General features: G+C 31.1%; 1 protein-coding gene across 2 annotated transcripts; it reads left to right on the top strand.

Moving 5' to 3' along the window:
* The first annotated feature begins 6,792 nt into the window (after nucleotides 1–6,792).
* On the top strand, nucleotides 6,793–9,434 carry LOC139776885 (uncharacterized). Of its 2 annotated transcripts, none has more exons than XM_071713908.1 (4): nucleotides 6,793–8,840; nucleotides 8,990–9,058; nucleotides 9,120–9,220; nucleotides 9,295–9,434. In XM_071713908.1, the coding sequence occupies exons 1-4, from the start codon at nucleotides 7,713–7,715 to the stop codon at nucleotides 9,296–9,298; spliced, it is 1,302 nt and encodes a 433-aa protein (XP_071570009.1). In that variant the 5' UTR covers nucleotides 6,793–7,712; the 3' UTR covers nucleotides 9,299–9,434. The 2 variants fall into 2 exon arrangements, with proteins under 2 accessions (XP_071570009.1, XP_071570008.1); XM_071713907.1 differs by having other exon boundaries at nucleotides 6,799–8,840; nucleotides 9,131–9,220.
* The last annotated feature ends 10,947 nt before the right edge of the window (nucleotides 9,435–20,381 follow it).

Below are 20,381 nucleotides of genomic sequence, written 5' to 3'. Positions count from 1 at the left end.
CATTTGAAACATTTCGACCAAATAATACGTAAATTGGGCGTCGGAGGTTTTCGGAAGTTTATTCATCCTTTTAATTAGTTTCTAATTTGTTTTCTTATTATTTTTCTTGTACATACAAATTGCAGAGATTATACAAGAGAAAAAAAATATATGAACATATTCTATATAATATTTTATATAATCTATACTAATATATAAAATTCTTACAAGTGGTGTATGTTTGAACGTTATTAACTTAAAAACTAATCAACCAAATCTTAAAGTATTTTATGTATAGGGGTAGAAATAGGGGTAGAAAAAACTGAGGAATATAATAGAATTCAAAAAATTGTTAATAATAAAGAGGTTACCGATTTCTGTCTAAAAAAATCTACGTAATTGCTCTAATTTCCGCAAATTTTGGGATATCGAGCTAAATTTTTTTTTCTAGATGGAGTAGGGTTGTGTGGGGTGATGTGCAACACTTTTTTTCGTTGCTCGGAAAACATATCCAAAAATCAAATTCTTGAATATATCATGGCTGTATAATGTAGAGGAAAGAAAATACTAAAATTCTGCGTGATTAGATTTTCAAAATTTTAAATTTTTCCTAAAAATTTTTCGAGTTTTCAAAAACGTCTGTTTTAGCATTTTCAAATTTTCTTGGGGTGATGTGCAACACAGGTAAAATTAAGGTAAAAAATGCATGAATATCGACATCAATCGACTTAAATGTTAAATTTGGGCTTCTTAAATACAAATTAATCGAAATCTGGTGAACAAAAAATTTCACTGTGTTGTAATCGACCTGAAAAAAAAATTATTTTTTATTTGATTTCTTATTTATTTATCGCTTAAAAATTAATATAATAAAAGGAAAAACGCAAAAAACTTTATTTTTCATCATCTGAATCGCAGTTGTCACAAGTAAAATAGTTGCGACCTTGCATGTCGACACATTTCACATCATGTTGCACATTACCCCAAACACGCTATTTTGCGCGGACTGGCGTGACACCAACACAATGTAAGGAAATCACAAAATCGCTTTGGATTATCAAAAGCACTTGAAAAACTAACAATATAAAAATATTTACCTATAAGATGACTAAAACCAATTCACGAAATCACTATGAATGTGAAAAGCAAAAAATACATTCAGCTCGAGAAATTTAACTCGCTTTTCGTACAGCAAACCAGGGTGCGTGCTATCTCGCGAGTTATTTATCTAAAACAAGGTACTGTCGACACAAACACATGGCAGTATGCGGTTCTGTCAAATGTTGACATGCAGACCAGGAATCGGAAACGTAACGCTCGTTCTCGTTAATATTTCTTATTTTCGTATATTTCGTGCCGCATAGCTAGGTTATTAACGGCCCGGCAGTCGCGACTCATCGAGCAAGGTATTAAAATAGTGTAGTTTTACATTCGCGAAATTTACGTGCTCAATACCGATATTGCAGTGCGAGCGATATTTAATTTTAATTGTGTTTTTGATTAATCAACTGCGTGTCTTTACTAGCCGTCCACTTGATTCGCGTAGTACCGCGCCAAGTTACTGACATCTTCGAACATTTCGTCGCCATTAACCCAACGCAGCGATGAACGCGGAACGGCAATCGGGGCAATGTAAAATATTTCGGAAAATGATATCGGGATTCGGGACTGGCACGCGGCTTCGGTGTGTTTTTTTTTTACACGGCGCGCTTTGTTCATGTAAAATCACCGTGCGAGAAATCACCTTCATGCTAAATAACTAGTAATCGAATGTTATTAATTTTCTATTGAAATTTGACTTCTGCGTTTTATAGAGTCGCGAGTGGATTTGACAAAATAGTTCTGAGATCCAGGAGTTATATCTTCAGGAGCATTATCGTCAGCTACAATTAACTCAAGTGCAACAGTGAATGCAACGAATAAATTCGAGAAAATGAAGAAACTTGAAGGACATTGGACGTTACTCGATATGGTTATTACTTGTTGTTAGTTGCTGTGGATCGTACCTGTAAGTTATCGAATTATTTTATAATAATTTTTAATAGATAATAATTTTTTATAATAATTTTTTTACAATAATTTTTTTATTATTTTAATTATTTTATATTTTTCAATTATTTTTTTGTAATTAAGTTATTTAATGAAAAAGAAGACAATTATTAACCATGTTTTAATTTTATTCTAATTCTTCGTAGCCTATCTATTTATATTTATATATCGATAACTTTATTTTATATTATCTGCTTTTATATTACAGAATAAAGTACTTCCTTCCCATGGGTACGACCTTGGCGAAGTGGGAAGGCCCAGTACCTCGAAGATTTTACCCAAGCAAAACTCTTGTTCTGCTTGGATAAAAATCCAAAGACGGGGAAGCTAACGTACCCTCGTCCGCCGATTTAATTTAATAAACGAACCGCAGCCGGTTCGTCGCGTTTGCTTCGGGAGTGTCGTACAGTAATCGGACTAAAGAACTTTTTAAAAGTCTATTTGAAAAATATTACGGCGTACTTGACGGAATATTCTTCTCATGAGCTTTATAAACGGGAGTGCCGTGCAGTATCGCGCGAAAAAAACTTTTACTGCTACACGTAATTAGTCCGCGCGCGATTGTAGTTTACTATCCGCGAGTGTTACTCGCGAGTGTCCTGTGAGATGAAAGGAGGAGAAGAAGGAGGGGGAGAAGGAGGCCTGACGTCCTGAGAGAAGGAGGAGGTCTGAGAGAGACATCGAGCCCCGGCGGAGCAACCTTGGGGTAAGTATCATCTCTTATCTGCATAATAATTCTTTTCCATTTATACAGATGGTTTTATCTCGATAAGTTAAAAATAATTAAAGAAAGAGAAATTATCTAAAATTTCACTTCTGTAAAGATCTTTTTCAGTAAATAGATAATTATATTGCTAAATGTTTTATATTGAAAAACGAATTAGAGGTGCATAAGAATTATCTTTTGAAATATTGATTATTTTGAGCACTTCTTTAATTTAAATTTTATTTTTCCAAAATTCTTTGCTTTGTCAGTGAAATATTAACACAGGTTGTATTTTTGACCAAACTGACATTTATTCTTACGTTAACTCGACGTTTCGACACTGGTTTTGTGTCCTTATCAAGAGAATTTCTAAAATTATACAAAACGAAGTCGTTACAAGCATATTATTACAGGAACGAATGTCGCACGAGAAACAATCAAGGAAATATCTACCTATCTCATACTGTTCGCAAATTGCATTAGCCACCCACAAAGTTCTTGCAGTTCTACTAACATTGTCAAAATTCTTATCTTAAAAAAGGTCGCACTCCAGAGCGAGCCGCAGTCATGATGTGAACGGAACCGACCGGCGACACGTCGTTCCGGATCGAAAGACAGCGACTGACTAATCGCCGATATATAAATAAACTACTGAATAGGTCAAACAAATAAAAATAACGCTCTTATGATTCTATCGTATAGCGGATTGAGATTCTCCGTGTCTTTCTTTAAATTGATCGTGATCTTTTGTTCTTTTTTTATGTAAAACATTTCTGCAATCTCTCTCTTCCTTACATTTCTCTCTCTATGCATAATTTCCGTATCGGACCATTTAAAATTATGTCCGTGTGCAAGTCGGTGCTTGCTAACAACGGAGTGTTTATTCACATCTTTTTTGATGTCACCTAAATGTTCCTTCACACGAGTTTCCAAATGTCTTAGGGTTTGTCCAATATAAGAAACGTTACAGTCATTACATCCGATTTTGTAGACCACTCCTGTTTCTTTCATATTTTCGAGCTTATCTTTGCCCCGTTTTATAATTGAATCCAGCTTTTTGGGGATCGTGTAAAGGACATCCAGGCCACATCGGTTTACAGTCCGGCGAATATTCTCACTAAGACCCTTAATGTAAGGAAGCGCAATGTATCTCCGGGCGTCGAAAGTATTGCTTACATTATTACAGTCGGTGATGTTACTGCGATGCTTTAATTCTTTTAATCTCTTGTTGATTTGCTTATCAATCAGCTCTTCTGGGAAGCAATTATTCCTAAGGATGTCCCTCACAATTTTAATATTAGAACTATGAAATTGTTTATCCGAAAGTAAAATTGCATGGTCAACAAGGCTTGTGATTGTGTTATATTTGTATTTCAGTGGATGGTTGGAAAAGTAATTTACATATTGGCCCGAGAACGTGGGTTTATAATATTATAATTATAATATTCGCGCACCACCAACCGCGCCTGGCTTTTATTTAGCCCGCTATCTATACTTGGTTTTATTCCATAAGGAGCCTACACTTCGAATCTTAATATTTATATTACTGATTACTGATGATTTGTTTAATCTCTGCGCTTTCGACAAATTTCCATCAAAATACGAGACATTCACTTAAATTATGCAAAACATTCAATTTTAATAGACTTCAACATTGATCGGTTAAAACAGAAGCCAAAGTGACAAGGTATGAAAATACATTTTATAAAGTAAACGTGACAAACGAGGGATGCCTTATTTTTCTCTTACGAAGAAAGCTGGATCATAGTTGATCATAGTAATTATACATTGTTATTTTATTATTTCAATTATTTTATTTTGCACGGAATGAAATATTTCATACAAAAATTAATATAAATTATATATATATATATATATATATATATATATATATTAATAATCTGAAATAAATGTTATTAGGCATAAGATCCGCTGATAACCGTTTCCAACGTTATTTATAACGATAAAAACGATTATCAGCAGATCTTATGTCTAACAACATTTATTTCAGAATATTAATATTTCATCATTAACATTAATAATTAATTCAATATACTGATGCTAATAAGCATCTTTATGTAAATAATGCTACTGAATCTCATATAAATCTACAAGAAATTTATTACTGAAAAGTATTCATTAAATATTATGATAATTTGCCTTATATAAACTATTCATTAGCTATCATATTTAAAATGTATATTTTATACTAATAAACCTTTTGTTTATGAGATTAAGATTAAGATTTTTAAGATGCAGCAGCATCATTTATATAAAGAATTATATAATGCTCATTAGTATTGATATATTAAATTGATTATCAATTTAATGATAAATTATTTATTAATGTAACAAAATGAATATTGTAAGAATTGTTAATGGTGATTTCTGCCATTATTTAAACTTACATTGAATGAAATTTATTAGCCGACTTATAATTTAAATTTGCACACATATGCTAATTGCTGACTTTTGTCCTGTGCATAAACATTGCGTGTGCAAAAAATAATTTAAGTAATAAAATTATAACATATAATGATTATAATGGACTATGGTACGAGCTTTTTTCGTAAGAGAGAAGATGTCTTTCGTTTTCTTAATAAAATTTATTTCATAACCTGTATTGTCATCTCGACTTCTGTTTTAACGTTACTGCTACGGAAATCCGTCACAATTGTATTGCAACTTCGGGCGCTACAAAGTTTATTTTATTGTAAAAAAGATATGCGAGTGATTATAGGTGATGCACCGAAGTCAACGCAATTGTGAACGACCATGCGCGCCTGCTCGAATGGGCAACCCGACTTACTGATGTGTATGTTGCGGAAGCACCCATTGTGATACTTTGATTAAAATGTTACACTACTAAAAAAATGACTCTTGATAAAGTATTTATACATATATATGTGTAAAAATTTTTGCTTAGAACTATTTATGAAGGCATTAATATAAAAATCTTAAAATGCATACATAAATGGATAATTAAGAAACTAATATTAAATTAAATAAATAGATAAATAAATAAGTCCTGATTAACGCTTAAGATTAGTAAAATCTTGTCATATAATACTAAATTGTAAAGTTTAATCTTTCACAATACTAAAGATAAAATGTTATTATTAATATTAATATTAAAATGTAATATTAAAATTTATTCTACATAAAATTTGGAGAAAAAAAATACTAATAGGGAGTTATTTTAATTTTATTTTTTATTTTATTTTTATCGAAGATGTAAAATTCTGCACTTATTAAAAGTTATTTTTAGGCAGTTTAGATATATATTTAACAATATACATTATTATCAAATTATTAATTAACGTAGAACAATAAAAAACGCGAATTTCTGGCTATCGATTTAAACCTCGATGATTTTCGAGAAACATTAACAATTGAACGAAAGTATCAGCTATACATATATGTCTTTCTGAAGGATGGATAAATAATGGACTTTCAGACGTTTTATTGATTAATTATTATACAAATAATTTGTAATATAGTTAATAACTTTGTTGCAGTACGATAAATTCAGAGTTGACTGAATTAGTTTAGCTTATAATGTCTCAAACATTTAAAAGCTGAAATATTGTTAAAGAAACACGGTAGTCAAGAAGAGACACGGTAGTGTCTCACTCGAAGTACATGCGCAGCGAAATTGACATTACCGGGAAGGTTTGATGCAAATGTTCGATTTAATATGTGTAATGAACTTGCACATTAAGCAGATACTGTAGAATAGATAAATATATAATCTGAACTCGAGTGTATCTTGCTACAATGTATAATTTGATAAATAGTTATAAATTTGATGGATAGTCTAGAAACTTTAGATGGATATTAGTTATGAAATTATTCTACAAGAAAAACATAAATACCTAAAAAATGCTTCTATTTAAATCATGAATATAAATGGAAAAAGTATATCTAATACAATAGTGAGAAAAACTAATTAACTATAAATTAAATTAGAAAGAAAGACAGCTAATTTTTTCAAAGATCTATGTAGATTAACAATGTAAATTATGTACGAAAGATTTTTAAGTTTTTATGATGACTTTAACAGATGACTTTAGACGGATAAATCACGAGGTAAAGTTCTCTTTGACGATAAAAGAAATATTTTATGCAGGAAAACGTGTATAAAAATGTATAGTTTTATTATTTTAATGGGAACTTCCTAAAGTGGAAGAACTTAGATATTTAATGCTAAAATATTTTTACATAATTTATAAGAAATTACACTAAATGACGATGACATAACGTTGACATTGTTAACTATATAATGCAATTGTGAGGAACTGCTATTTTGAGTTATGTCTATTAATTAGCGTGATAATTTAACATTACAGGTAGAAAAAATATAGAGAACTTATTCTTTATTCATATCGTACGTACTTCGTGTCATATGTACAGGCAATAAATATTCCAGTCACTAGCGATACGTCATATGCAGTAGCAATCGACTATTTTTATCGTAGGAACGTGTTCTGTGTCGGCTGATATAGAGCTGAAATATCGACTTTGTTCTTTATCACACGTTTATGACTTTCACGAACTTAATAATTAATAATGTTTTGCATTCATGATGTTTGCCATTTGCGGAAGCATTGCTGCGTATGCTCAGTGTCACTTCGTAAGAATAAAGCGCAACAGACTCGAGTGCACGTAGATTTACCAGACTCGTAATTGATCGTAATTTATATGACGTTCAAAAAATCGCAATTAATTTGGATTCAGAGCAACTGGAAAGATAGATATCGATAAAATAAAACTCTTATATTATCAATTCATAACGCATGTGTGAAATTTTTTGACAAAAGTGTGTAAATTGAAAAAATCTTTACGCACGGATGTCTCATAAAACCGAATTAAAATATAGAAGATATTTATAAATCATTATGGAATAATGCATGTGAATATGCACAAGTTGACGAGACATAATGAAGAAGAGAAATAGATATTAACTTCAAGTTTAATTATGGAAGAAGATAGTGGCTGCAAAAATGTCTTCGATTCGGTTGAGAATTCAATCTTCATGGATGCCTATAAAATCAACAATTTCTTCAAAAACTTAAATAAAGATAATGCCGCCGCAGAGAAAATTAGTAAACAGAAAGTAATCAAAATAAAATCAGAGTTACATCAAAATTCATTTTGGATGCTTAAGATGTCGATAATATTTTTCAAGCTCATCGGTCTCGCCACGTTTGCCCATCATATCGTCACGCGGAAGAAGAGATCGTTATACACATTTCAGTACTCCGAATTTGGCATCGTGTACAATGTCGTATTAAGTAGCTTAATAATCGCCTCGAACTATTTGTCGATACCATTCAGACTCAATTTGGAATATGAAAATAAGTCAAACTTGACTGTAGGCATCGAGGTTCTGCAAACTGTACTTGGCTCTCTAGTGATCTGTATGATTTTATTCATCTATTGCATCGATCAGAAGTCCCTGGTGCGGATCGCTAATCGATTAATGGACGTCGAGCACGAAATGGATTGTCTGTATCATCTGTATCAACCGCTGCGACGACAGCATATCTTCTGTGCTGTGATCATCGTCTGCATCTTAAAGGTTTGCTTGCTGTTTCTTCTTCTGATCACCGAGATCCTGGCCTTTCACACGGGCCCGGTCTCCTGGCTGTCGGACATTCTGCCGACATTTCACGTGGGTTGGCTGTTGATACAGTACTTCTTGTTGGTCACGATCATACAAGCCGATTTTGCTGACGTGAATCAAGCGATACAGAGCCTCACCAGGGTCGGCACACCTGATCTTCGACCGCAATCTCTCTATCAAACGCGTCGTGTTGTATTCAGCAATTCCACAGTTCATCAACTGCTGCAGCTACGAGATATGCACTGTCATCTTTGCGAGATCTCCGAGGACGTGTCGGACTTCTATTCACTACCAGTATTGTTCGGTTTTACTTTTCTCTTTCTGACACTCATATATAACGGCTACTATCTTTTCTCGCCTCTGTTGATGACCGATAATATCTTAGAGTACGAGACTCTTAGTAATACCTTTATCTGGTTAATATTCCTGATTTATCCCATTTCTCTCCTCACCAACAGAACTACCAAGATTTTGAACGAGGTAGGATAATCAGTATAATAACAAGCTCGAGTTTTATATCATATTTTGATCGAATTGTTTTAATCGAAAGACATTTTTTTATTAGCAAATAAAACCCTGAATGTTTTACAAAATTGCGCGGCATTGTTCCAATTACAAATTTATTTTAGATAGGGAAAACGGGCAATGTGATACATGGTCTTTTAAGATGCGCGATCGGCAAAGAAACAAAGTCAGAGGTAAGACACGAAGTCACGTGAAACTTTCTTAAGGTACTCAATGTAACGACGTTTATCCTAGATCTGTTGCAGCTCGAGGAATTTTCGCTTCAATTGCTACATCGCAAGATACAGTTCACAGCTAACGGATATTTCACGCTCGATAACAGTTTTCTTCACTCGGTGAGAATATTTTTAATGTTGTTTTGATAGTCTAATATAAATTAAATTTTGTAATGAATAATTTTGATTATTAGCTGATCGGCACGGTGGCGACGTATTTGGTGATTCTTGTGCAATTTCAAATGGGAAGCTCGTGTTCGTCAAGACTGCACTTGAATTGTACAGGGAATGATTTGTTGAACGCAAAATAATAAATTGAAATTAAAAAGCAGAAGTAATTTGTACCGCAAAGTTTCTTGAATTGGTAGAGGAAAGTCCCCTATTATGAGATAAGCTCCTAATATGCGATAGCGGGGTTTCTGCTAAACTAATAGTTCTATTTGTTAGTTCTATACCATAAACTTATTGCCCTTGGTGTGAAACCTATTTAGTAGAAAATTCATTGTTCGATCATGCATGCACTCGTTACGAATATCGAAATTGTGAATTTGGATGTTGTCAAGTTCCATGAAGGTGAGAGACTTTGAACCTTGTTTATTATATAATAAATAAATATTTGACAATGAGTTCTGTATGCAGCGATAGAGTAAGGTCGTATTAATAGGAAAATACAGGATATGTTGAGTTGCTTAATTGTATAATAGAGGATAGATTTGGTGATCGCGAAACCGCAAGCATGAAGTCCGTAATATGAGATATTCAGTGACGATCGTTGCTAGAGTATGAAGGTTATTGTACGGTAATAAAAAGAGGGAAAATACTATGTTAAAGTTAAGGGAAGGTTCATACAAACTTATATAAAAGTGTGCTGATGGTGATCGCATGCTCATGCTGGGCGCACACTGGCTGCGCTGGAAATATTGAGTATAAGTGGGTTTGCGATTATTGCAAATAAGCTTCTCCATTACATTTGTATTTCAGAGACATTAAATAAAGTTTTCTAATTGCAATACCGAGGTATTTTGCACTTTATTAGCGATTTCTCGGAGTATCTTATATTAGGAGCACACTTTTCCGATTTTGCATGTGAAGCTCATTTTTTACATTTTTCTAATTTTCAGAAAAATTAATATTTAAATTAGATTTTACATTTCAGCTAGCATCTTAAAGCTTATTAAATTCCCTTCAAAATGACCTACTACATTTTTCAGTTCTGCCATAGACTTCCGATAATCACAAAAAATAGATGTGGTATATATCTCATAATAGGGCGCGGGACTTTCCTCTATCTAAAATCCATTATGTGGTATCGATACGCAAAATTGCTCTGTAACTTTCTATTGTAATCTTCTGATGTATTAAATTAGTTCTGATTTGCAGAACTAGTGGACACAAATGTAAATATATATATATATATATATATATATATATATATATTGTATGTAAATTATATGTATGGTTAATTAATTAATTTAATATACATTATATTAAGTAAAATTAAATGGCATCCGGTATTACGGAGTACAGTGATAGAATGAAATTCTATAAGTATACATTTATATTTTCCCAATCAAAGAATAATTAAGTTTCAGTGTATATAAAAATCCTTGATACGGAACGTAATTGTCGGAAAAGCTTTATTGCTATAATGATTCACATTAAGAAAATACGCACTAAAAAACAAAATAATTGAATTACTTTCAAAGATACCAAGATGCTTGATGGAGCTTATTTTGGTATACTCAATGATCTCTCGCCAATGCTCTGTCTATATATTAGAATTAAGAACACTTTTAATTTTGTTTTTGCTTTATACATTCATTTCGTATCGACTTTCACACGAATACACGATACTTGATCTTTCACCCAAAATTCTTCTCATTTTTCTTTACCTGACTATTCTTTGTAAGTTGTTTCTTTTCTGACTTTATTGAACTTTTTACTTTTCTAACTCTGTAACTTCTTTACCATTTAAAAATGTTTAATATTATTCATTCTTCACACTTTTTATATGTTTTAATCAAAGAATCTCTTTATTTCTGAGTCTTTGACTTTTTAGTGTGGACTACACAATTAATTGGACTACACGATTTTAATTATAACTAACAATCTCATTAAACTTATGGGACTAACATATTTTCGCCTCCGAACGAAGTAGAAGCTCTTTAATAGTTCTTCAAACCGTCGACCTTAAATTGTTTTTGTCTATTTTAAATTCAATCTTTAAAATATCATAAATTTATACTTACAACAATGTTTTTGATCTTTGCCATGGCCTTTTATCGATCAATTACGATTTGTATTTTTAATCCATAAAGTTATATCTCAAATAATATTTTTATGTTTTAATTCTCTTTACATTATGCTGTTTATATTCTCTGCTTAAATTATTGTGCTAGAGAAAACTTACAATTAATATAGTCGATACGTGCACTTTGTTTCGTCTACCATTAAACAGAATACTACAGAATAATTTACGGTAACATCCTTTAGTGCTCGTACATTGGCCTTTTGCCTTTCTTATATTGTTTTTACTGTAACGAGCGTTTACTTATTTATTACTTTTTTTAAATTAGTTCTGATTATCTTCAACGAGTGAGAGACAATTACATAAATGTTTCGAAGAGGATTGTTCTACAGTTCTGTATTAAAAGATCGTTTTCATAAGAGTTGCAAGATAATAGTATTTTTTGAAATCAGAAAAATTGATATTATTCTATGATTTGAGAATAAAAAGAACAAATTTATCTGACATTCATATAACATATCCTTCTTTCTATTCTTACAATTAGTAAAATAGCTCACAAAATAGCTCCTACAGTTTTTATCTCCCTAATGTATCATATTAATATTATTAGAGAGAATGAATAAAAAATATTTAAGCGCAATTTTCTTAATAAAGAATATTAGTAAAATTTGCTTTCTTTTTAATATGCACGCTATTTAGCAACACTTGCTAACAATAACGTATGAGATATTCCTGTCCCTCGAAGGAACTATTAATATACGTATTACATAGTATTAATATACATATTAATATACGTATTGCAAAGTTTCTTTGACATATATATAGTATAATTATAAAGTTACTTGAACTAATTAATTGCTACGTGCAGAGTCATATAGATAACACAATTCTTGTATTGAGTATAATCTTGCTTATTTCTTTATGATTCGTATAATATAAATCAGAATTTGATCGATATACGCGATGAACTTAAAATTACAGCTGTCAATGTTCAAATATTCGAATAATATAATTGCACATACATTCGGATATTTGGCTCACGGTATTTAATCATTTGCGCGATATCATATTGTTCTTTTATTTATTGATATTTTAACTTCTGTTATATATAATAGTGCACATTCCATATGCATTATTTTAGTAGATAATATCGGCAAGTACGCCTCTTGATATTAAACTAGTAAAATTGCAAGTAAGTAATCTTGCTACCATGATTTTTTAGATAAAACTGTATTACATTGCAAATTAGAAAATATTGTATAAATGTATAGTATAGTTTTTATTTTTTATAATATATATAATAAATAATAAATTGTAAATAATTGTACAGTAAATATATGTGTCGACAATGTAAATTAATACGTAAATCCAGTATTACGATCTCATATAACAATTTTAACAAAGAAACACTGATGGATGAACCATCTTTTTCTGCGGACAGAGATTTAAATGGTCTGTTTTCATAATCATGTTTTATATTTTCTTATTCAATCTATAACAGTTTGTCACACTAGTGCGTGCATTTAGCAAAATTCCTTTTATTAAAAAAAAAAATAATGTTAGAATAATACATTCTACAAGAATATGAGCCAGTAAATATATAGAAGTGAAGGACTATTATAAAGAACTTTGAAAATAATGGTATTAAAATAAAAATATCAGTAACAAAGTATTTAACGATACTTGCAGCAACTTTAATAACGTCTTTTAATATATAATTTCGTTATATATTTCGTATATTCGCTTCACATATTCTTTAAATTATGTTGTTACATAATTTATTAATCGCCGTGATTAATATATTTTTACTAGTTTACTAATTACATATAGAAACTGTCCTTTAATTTATTAATAACAATTAATTTTATAAATTATGTATTTAGTATTAGCAAATTTAATTTTTAGATAAAATAGGTATAACGAAGAATTTCGCACTAATGTTTGTGGTACGCAAATTTTAAAAAAAAAAACATGAAGTGTAAATAAAATTGCAATTGAAAATAAAAGAATAGGTCCACATTAAGTCTTTTAATCATTTGTAAGATATTAGTTAGTTAAGAACGACTAATTCTTCACCTTCTAGTATAAATAATCATCAAGATGATCAATATGAGAGATCAGGAATATATAAACCATATATTGTAATCAATTTATGTTTCTTTGATCAATTGTAAGTTAAAGAAAATATATGGATTGTTTTTTTAAATATCTATTATCTTATTAATTAGTATGTGTCTATTTCTTTCTGTTTTACGATTTATTTCTGTAAAACAGTGTCGAACAAATATAAACATAATATCCATAGTATGTTTCAATAATAATTTTGTGTGAATAAGAATTATATTATTAATAATAGGTGTAGTGTATGTTGAAAGAGGACGAGCGTGGTCTAGTAGACAGCGCACTGGTCTATTAAGCCAAAAGTTCCGGGTTCGATTCCCGGTAGAGCTAGAAAAATTATATTCGCTCGCTCTCCTCTCGGGAGGCATGGCAAACCACCGAGAGTATGTCTTGCCAAGAGAACTTCTCTAAAAAATCTAGCCGTTCGGAATCGGCGTTCTGTACCCATGTACAATGTGTATAATCCACGTGCGCAACACATGTATATGAAGAGAAGTCACCACGCTCGGACACGAGTAATAGGACTGAGGATGGATGTTGAAAGATTACTTCTACAAATCTTAATAATTTATTCTAAATAAAATAGATATCACGAACAGACTACATTCTGTATACAAAAGGTATTCTGGCAAATTATCAAAGTCCTAAAATGTATTCTGGTGAATAGCAGTCTGACAGCAGTCCACTGGACAACAAAGATCTAAATCACTTGAAAATTCGCCAAAATACATTTTGGGACTTTGATGATTTGCCAGAATACCTTTTTACCTTTTAGGTAAAAAGGGGTAACAATAGGGTTGACGAAGATATTGGAACATATCAATAAATAGACGCATTTGACGAGGAATTATGTGTCGCAAAAACGATTTTATGATTTAAACATCAATCATCTTATGAATATAATTTACTAATTGCTTGATTAATTTTTACTATTTACTAATTAATATAGTATCGCTAGTTATATGAATTTTCTTTATATCGATGGATATATCAACTCATTTATATATTTTATATAATATTTTATGTGTCATATATGTAGATATATTAGTGTTGGAACAAGTATATACATACGTACGATCGTATTAGAATTATAGAATATATTTAGATACTATAATATTGACAATATTCAAAATAATTATTATAATTTTTAATCAAAATCTGGATTATAAAGTAAATATTTGAATATTACAATATTAGAATTCTAATGTATTTATAATTCTAGTCCACTGTTCTTCACATTGAACCTGATGCATGTATAGAGAGATAACTTTGACATTCTGCAGAAGGGTTCATAACGTAATCCGTTGACATTGAAATACTTGTTACAAATCTGCATTGAAGTGGATGTGGTTAAAAATAGAAAGAGGAAAGTAATTATTTAAAATATTACAGTCGTAAATTATCATCGTACGGAGAAGTTAATATTTAGGGCTGGTTGTTCCAACCTGTTGGTAAGCTAACCAATATAAATCAATGCCTATCTTTGTCTAATGTAAAGGATAAACAAAGACATATCTAACTATCTAACTATTAGTTAGCTTACCAACAGGTTGGAACAACCGGCCCTTAAAGTAGTAGAATATTACTGCGGTATAATAAAACAAATTACTCATACGGAGCGCTTATATCTTCTATCGCTGGTCCAAATGATTGAACAGACAAATAAAATGGCTCATGAATTTGACGTTCCTCAGGGGGATTCATAACGTATACCGTTGACATTGAAATGTTTATTACAGGCTTGAAATGTGGTGTGATTAAAAAAGAAATTCAGAAAAAAGTATAAAGAAATTCAGAGATTACTAAATCAAATAAAAAGAGCTAAGAGCCATGACACATCGCGTGTTCGTGTAGAAGTATTATTAAAAAAAGTATTATTCACAAACATATCTCTCGGTCTATATTTAAATCATCTTTAGTATATAATTTACTACTAATGTAATTAGAATTACAAGATTATATTGCAGTCATGTATGTTATACGATCATTGAATTGTGACTCTTATTATTATTCACATTTCTTAAAATAAAATGTTTAAACACAATTACCATTTAAATTCCGTAATACTTGCGCAGTTACATATGCGTATGAGAATATTTATCAATCATTGAATATATAGTGTTACGTCCTGTGGACTTCGCGATTTCATTCTTTCATAAAAACCTTTCGCAAGATGTTTTTCCTACAGAATCGTTTTTGGGATGACGAAAACCAAATAATATTTGTCGATCGGCGGGCAGGTTACTGATAATAATGAATCACCATTCTTTCCAACAGCAAAATCAAACAATAAGTATATTAATTGTAAAACCTACGCCGCCGGTCAACGGCCGGTCAATAGCCGGTCAGGCCGTCATTCCCGGGGAAAATTCGGAAAAAAACACTTCACGCTAGACGAAAACAGATAAGAACGAGACGATGGAAATTCCGAAATCTAGCGTCTCGATCCACGAGAAATTGTGAAACCCGCGCCGCCGAAAATTCGTGAAAAACACTTCACGCTAGACGAAAACAGATAAGGACGAGACAATAGAAATTTCGAGATCTAACGTCTCGATCTGTGAGAAAAACATGTTTTTCAATCGATGACTAACTAAAGTCATCATCGAAAAACATGTCACCCACCAAAAAGTTGAGACATATTCCTTGATAACCCATCCCAGAAAATCATATAAAAACCGCGACAGCGGGACACCGATTTCATTCCGAAATTACAGACAGTCTAGTCCGCGCAGAACGGCATTCATAATACTATCGCTTCCGGTCTCGCCCCGTGCCGTTGCCTTTATATTTATTATAACTAAATTCTGTGCGCGTTGAGCCTCAGCACGAGGTCGCCATGGCGATGAAAACCATCGCCGATCTGCGGACCCACGAGATCTTGAAGCTCCGTCGGGAGGAGAAGGCTCTAAGGGCCAGCAAGTATTAAGTCCCTCAAGTTTTCTCTCACCTTTACCCTTTTTCCCTACAAAAGGTCTATCAAATCCTCGGATTTCATTTCTCAAATTTCGTCTCAACTCTACCGCAGATTTGTATTATATATGTATATATATATATATATATAAATTTATTATTAATAATGATTCTGTAATAATCCGAGCAGGATGTCAAGTCAATTTAGATTCTTTTCCCTCTAAATCCTGTTCGATGACCTCCGCACCTTTGTAACACCCGCGCCCTTCCCACACACACACATACACCTCACACTCGTATATATGCGTATATAATAATTTGCCTATTTTTTTGTTACAATTATATTCCGTTTAAATTTTACTAGATCTTTTCTTTATAAATGTTTAAATGATTTTGTTATGAATAAACGTATATTAATTGTAAAATGAATACCAGTCATTTCATAGAATAAGACCTCGTCCTCAGCTCCCTCGCTCTCTCAAAAGTCGCACAAGGTCCGATCCCCGGTAAAAAGGATAATATCCTTGACCGAAAACAGGACCACGAGTGCACGAAACTCTTAGTAGGCGTAATAGCGTCCCTTCTGGACGTTGACCCGTGACTGGAGTTTCCCGAAACGTGCATTCGTCTCGAGGCACGCGCCTTTTCCAGCGTGCACCCGAGATACGATAAGATCTCGTTACGTCTTCCTATCTCCCCTCCTTTAGATAGCCTTTTCCTTGCTATCTACAAATTCCGGAGTTTGACGTAACAATAGATAATAAATAAGTGACAGCATACTTGAATTAACAAAACTTGATATAAGCTTATTCAAATAATATTTTAACTCGAACAGTTCAATCAATCAATCATCTTTATTTCACTCCCCTTCCGGAGTTGGAAAGGCGTTTTTTACAGGAAAAACGTTCCCAAAAACCTTTACAATTATAAACTCGAACAGTTATAACATTTATAAAAGACATACGTTAAATATTATAGATTGAAATTATAGAGTTTCTATATTTTTAAATGTTAGATATAGTATTAAGTTTTTTGTATGTTAGATATACACAATAAAATATATTAATAATTCAGGACAAATAAAAGACTATATAGCTCAAATACTTACCCCTGTTGACCGTCTTGATTTCCAAAAGATGGGGGATGTGTATTATCGTGATAAGAACTTGGGCCGGGATAATTTATTTCATCTACAGATTGTTGTATCCGCCTGCATTATTATCTCCAGTTCTTTCTTCACATCCTGAGTATTCATTCTTATCATGAGATTTATAATGAGATTCTAAGACACTTCTTTCTTCAAATATTTTGACACGGTAATTGCAATTTTCCAATTTGCAAGATGCATAACGATTTGTAAATGTGAAATATTGCGATAGCCAGCTACAAGTAATATCTTTTCGTATTTTAGCTACTTGTTCTTTATGACGCAAATTTATATGTTGCTCTATATAATATCTTCGACATGCTAAAATTGATTTGCCACAAAGTTTGGAACATGCTGTAAATCTTTCTTCTCTTAAGAAATATTCTCAAAGGGTTTCTCCATTTTAGGACATCTTCTTTATTATATATATTATGACATCTAATTAAGTGTTGTTTGGCAGTGCGCCAGATTTTCTTAATAATGTAACTACAATTCTTCACAATGCATTTTAGTTGAGTATCATTTAATGTTTCAAAATAATTTCACATCGATTTATTATCTCGAATCCGCGACATTATATCTGCTCGGTATCACGGATCGTGTATTACTTACTAAATATGACATATCGACCACCAAGAAAAATATTCGGTGAAACTGTTTGGGAGGTGATATCTGTTTGTCATAATTAGATTTCTTTTATATAAAGGATAGAGGGAATAGAAAATCAAGTTTGAATAACGGATACTGATATTTCTAAAACAAATAATAGATATTTACAATTAGAATTGAGAATTAAGAATTGAGAATTGAGAATTGAGAATTGAGAATTGAGAATTGAGAATTGAGAATTGGGAATTGAGAATTGAGAATGGAGAGTTTAGAATTACTGAGTATAGTTTAATTTATGGAATCATGCTACTGTACAGATTAAATTATTTACGATTCTTTAGATTTTTAAGATTCTTGGTGAAATGATAATTAGTCATGATTTAATTCTTACTAGAAGGAAGAGGTGATATTTGTTTGTCGTAATTAGATTTCTTTTATATAAAGGATAGAGGGAATAGAAAATCGGGTTTGAATAACGGATACTGATATTTTTAAAATAAATAATGAATATTTATAATTAGAATTGAGAATTGAGAATTGAGAATTGAGAATTGAGAATTGGGAATTGAGAATTGAGAATTGAGAATTGAGAAATGAGAATTGAGAATAAAGAGTTTAGAATTACGTAGTTTAATTTATGGAATCATGATACTACTAATACAGATTAAATTATTTAATTAATAGAGATTCTCTATTAATTCTTAATTATTCACTGGCGATTCAAGCTCTCTGGTTTTGTTTTTAAATTATTTATTATTCTTTAGATTCTTATTGTTCATGGTAAAATAATAATTTGTCATGATTTAATTCTTACTAGAAGGAAGAGGTGATATTTGTTTGTCGTAATTAGATTTCTTTTATATAAAGGATAGAGGGAATAGAAAATCGGGTTTGAATAACGGATACTGATATTTCTAAAATAAATAATTAATATTTATAATTAGAATTGAGAATTGGGAATTGGGAATTGAGAATTGAGAATTGAGAATTGAGAATTGAGAATTGAGAATTGAGAATTGAGAATTGAGAATTGAGAATTGAGAATTGAGAATTGAGAATTGAGAATTGAGAATTGAGAATTGAGAATTGAGAATTGAGAATTGAGAAATGAGAAATGAGAATAAAGAGTTTAGAATTACTTAGTTTAATTTATGGAATCATGATACTGTACATATTAAATTATTTAATTAATAGAGATTCTCTACTAATTCTTAATTATTCATTGGCGACTCAAGCTCTCTGGTTTTGTTTTTAAATTATTTAAGATTCTTTAGATTCTTAAGATTCATGGTGAAATAATAATTCGTCATGATTTAATTCTTACTAGAAAGAAGAGGTGATATCTGTTTGTCGTAACTAGATTTCTTTTATATAAAGGATAGAGAGAATAGAAAATCGGGTTTGAATAACGGATACTGATATTTTTAAAATAAATAATGAATATTTATAATTAGAATTGAGAATTGAGAATTGAGAATTGAGAATTGAGAATAAAGAGTTTAGAATTACTTATTGTTAGATAAATGTCATAATATAAATGAATATTTAGGATGTGAAAAAAGAACTGGAGATAATAACGCAGATCGAACGATGCAATCTGTAGATGAAGAAAATTATGCCGGTCCAAGTTCTTATTATGATAACACACATCCCTAATCTCTTGAAAATCAAGAAGGTCAACAAGGGTAAACATCTTAAATATTAGTCTTTAATTTATCCTGAATTATTAATATATTTTATTGTGTACATCTAATAAAATGCTTAATATCTAACATTTAAAAACATGTAGAGATCGAATTTCAGTCTAATATTTAATTTAACGAATGTATTTTATAAATGTTATAATTATTCGAGTTACATAATATTATTTGAACAAGTTTATATCAAGTTATGTTAATTAAAATATACTGTTGCTTAATTATACTGTTACCAGGATTCAGCAATTAGAAACAAAGCTAACTGACTAAACTATTAGCAAGAGAGAGATCCAAACAATATATCAATATTTATATTTAGTAAACGTTTACATGTGTTTCTTAGACCTTCCCCAAACAATTTTACAGAACATTTCTCTTGGTGGTCGATATGTCATATTCAGTACTACACGCTCCGTGATATAATGGCGCTAAATCCGATGTGAAAGAATTTTGAAAAATTAAACAATACTGCAGTAAGATGCAAGCTATAAGATAACATTATTCAGAAAAAATTTTCCACTGCGAAAGAACACTTGATTAGACTTC

Source organism: Temnothorax nylanderi, unplaced genomic scaffold, assembly GCF_030848795.1.
Source record: "Temnothorax nylanderi isolate EJ_2023f unplaced genomic scaffold, tnyl_v1.0 TNYL_tig0131_pilon, whole genome shotgun sequence".
Taxonomy (NCBI): Eukaryota; Metazoa; Arthropoda; class Insecta; order Hymenoptera; family Formicidae; genus Temnothorax; species Temnothorax nylanderi.
The sequence above is the reverse complement of the archived record's forward strand: the minus strand, read 5'-3'. Positions and strand labels throughout refer to the sequence as shown.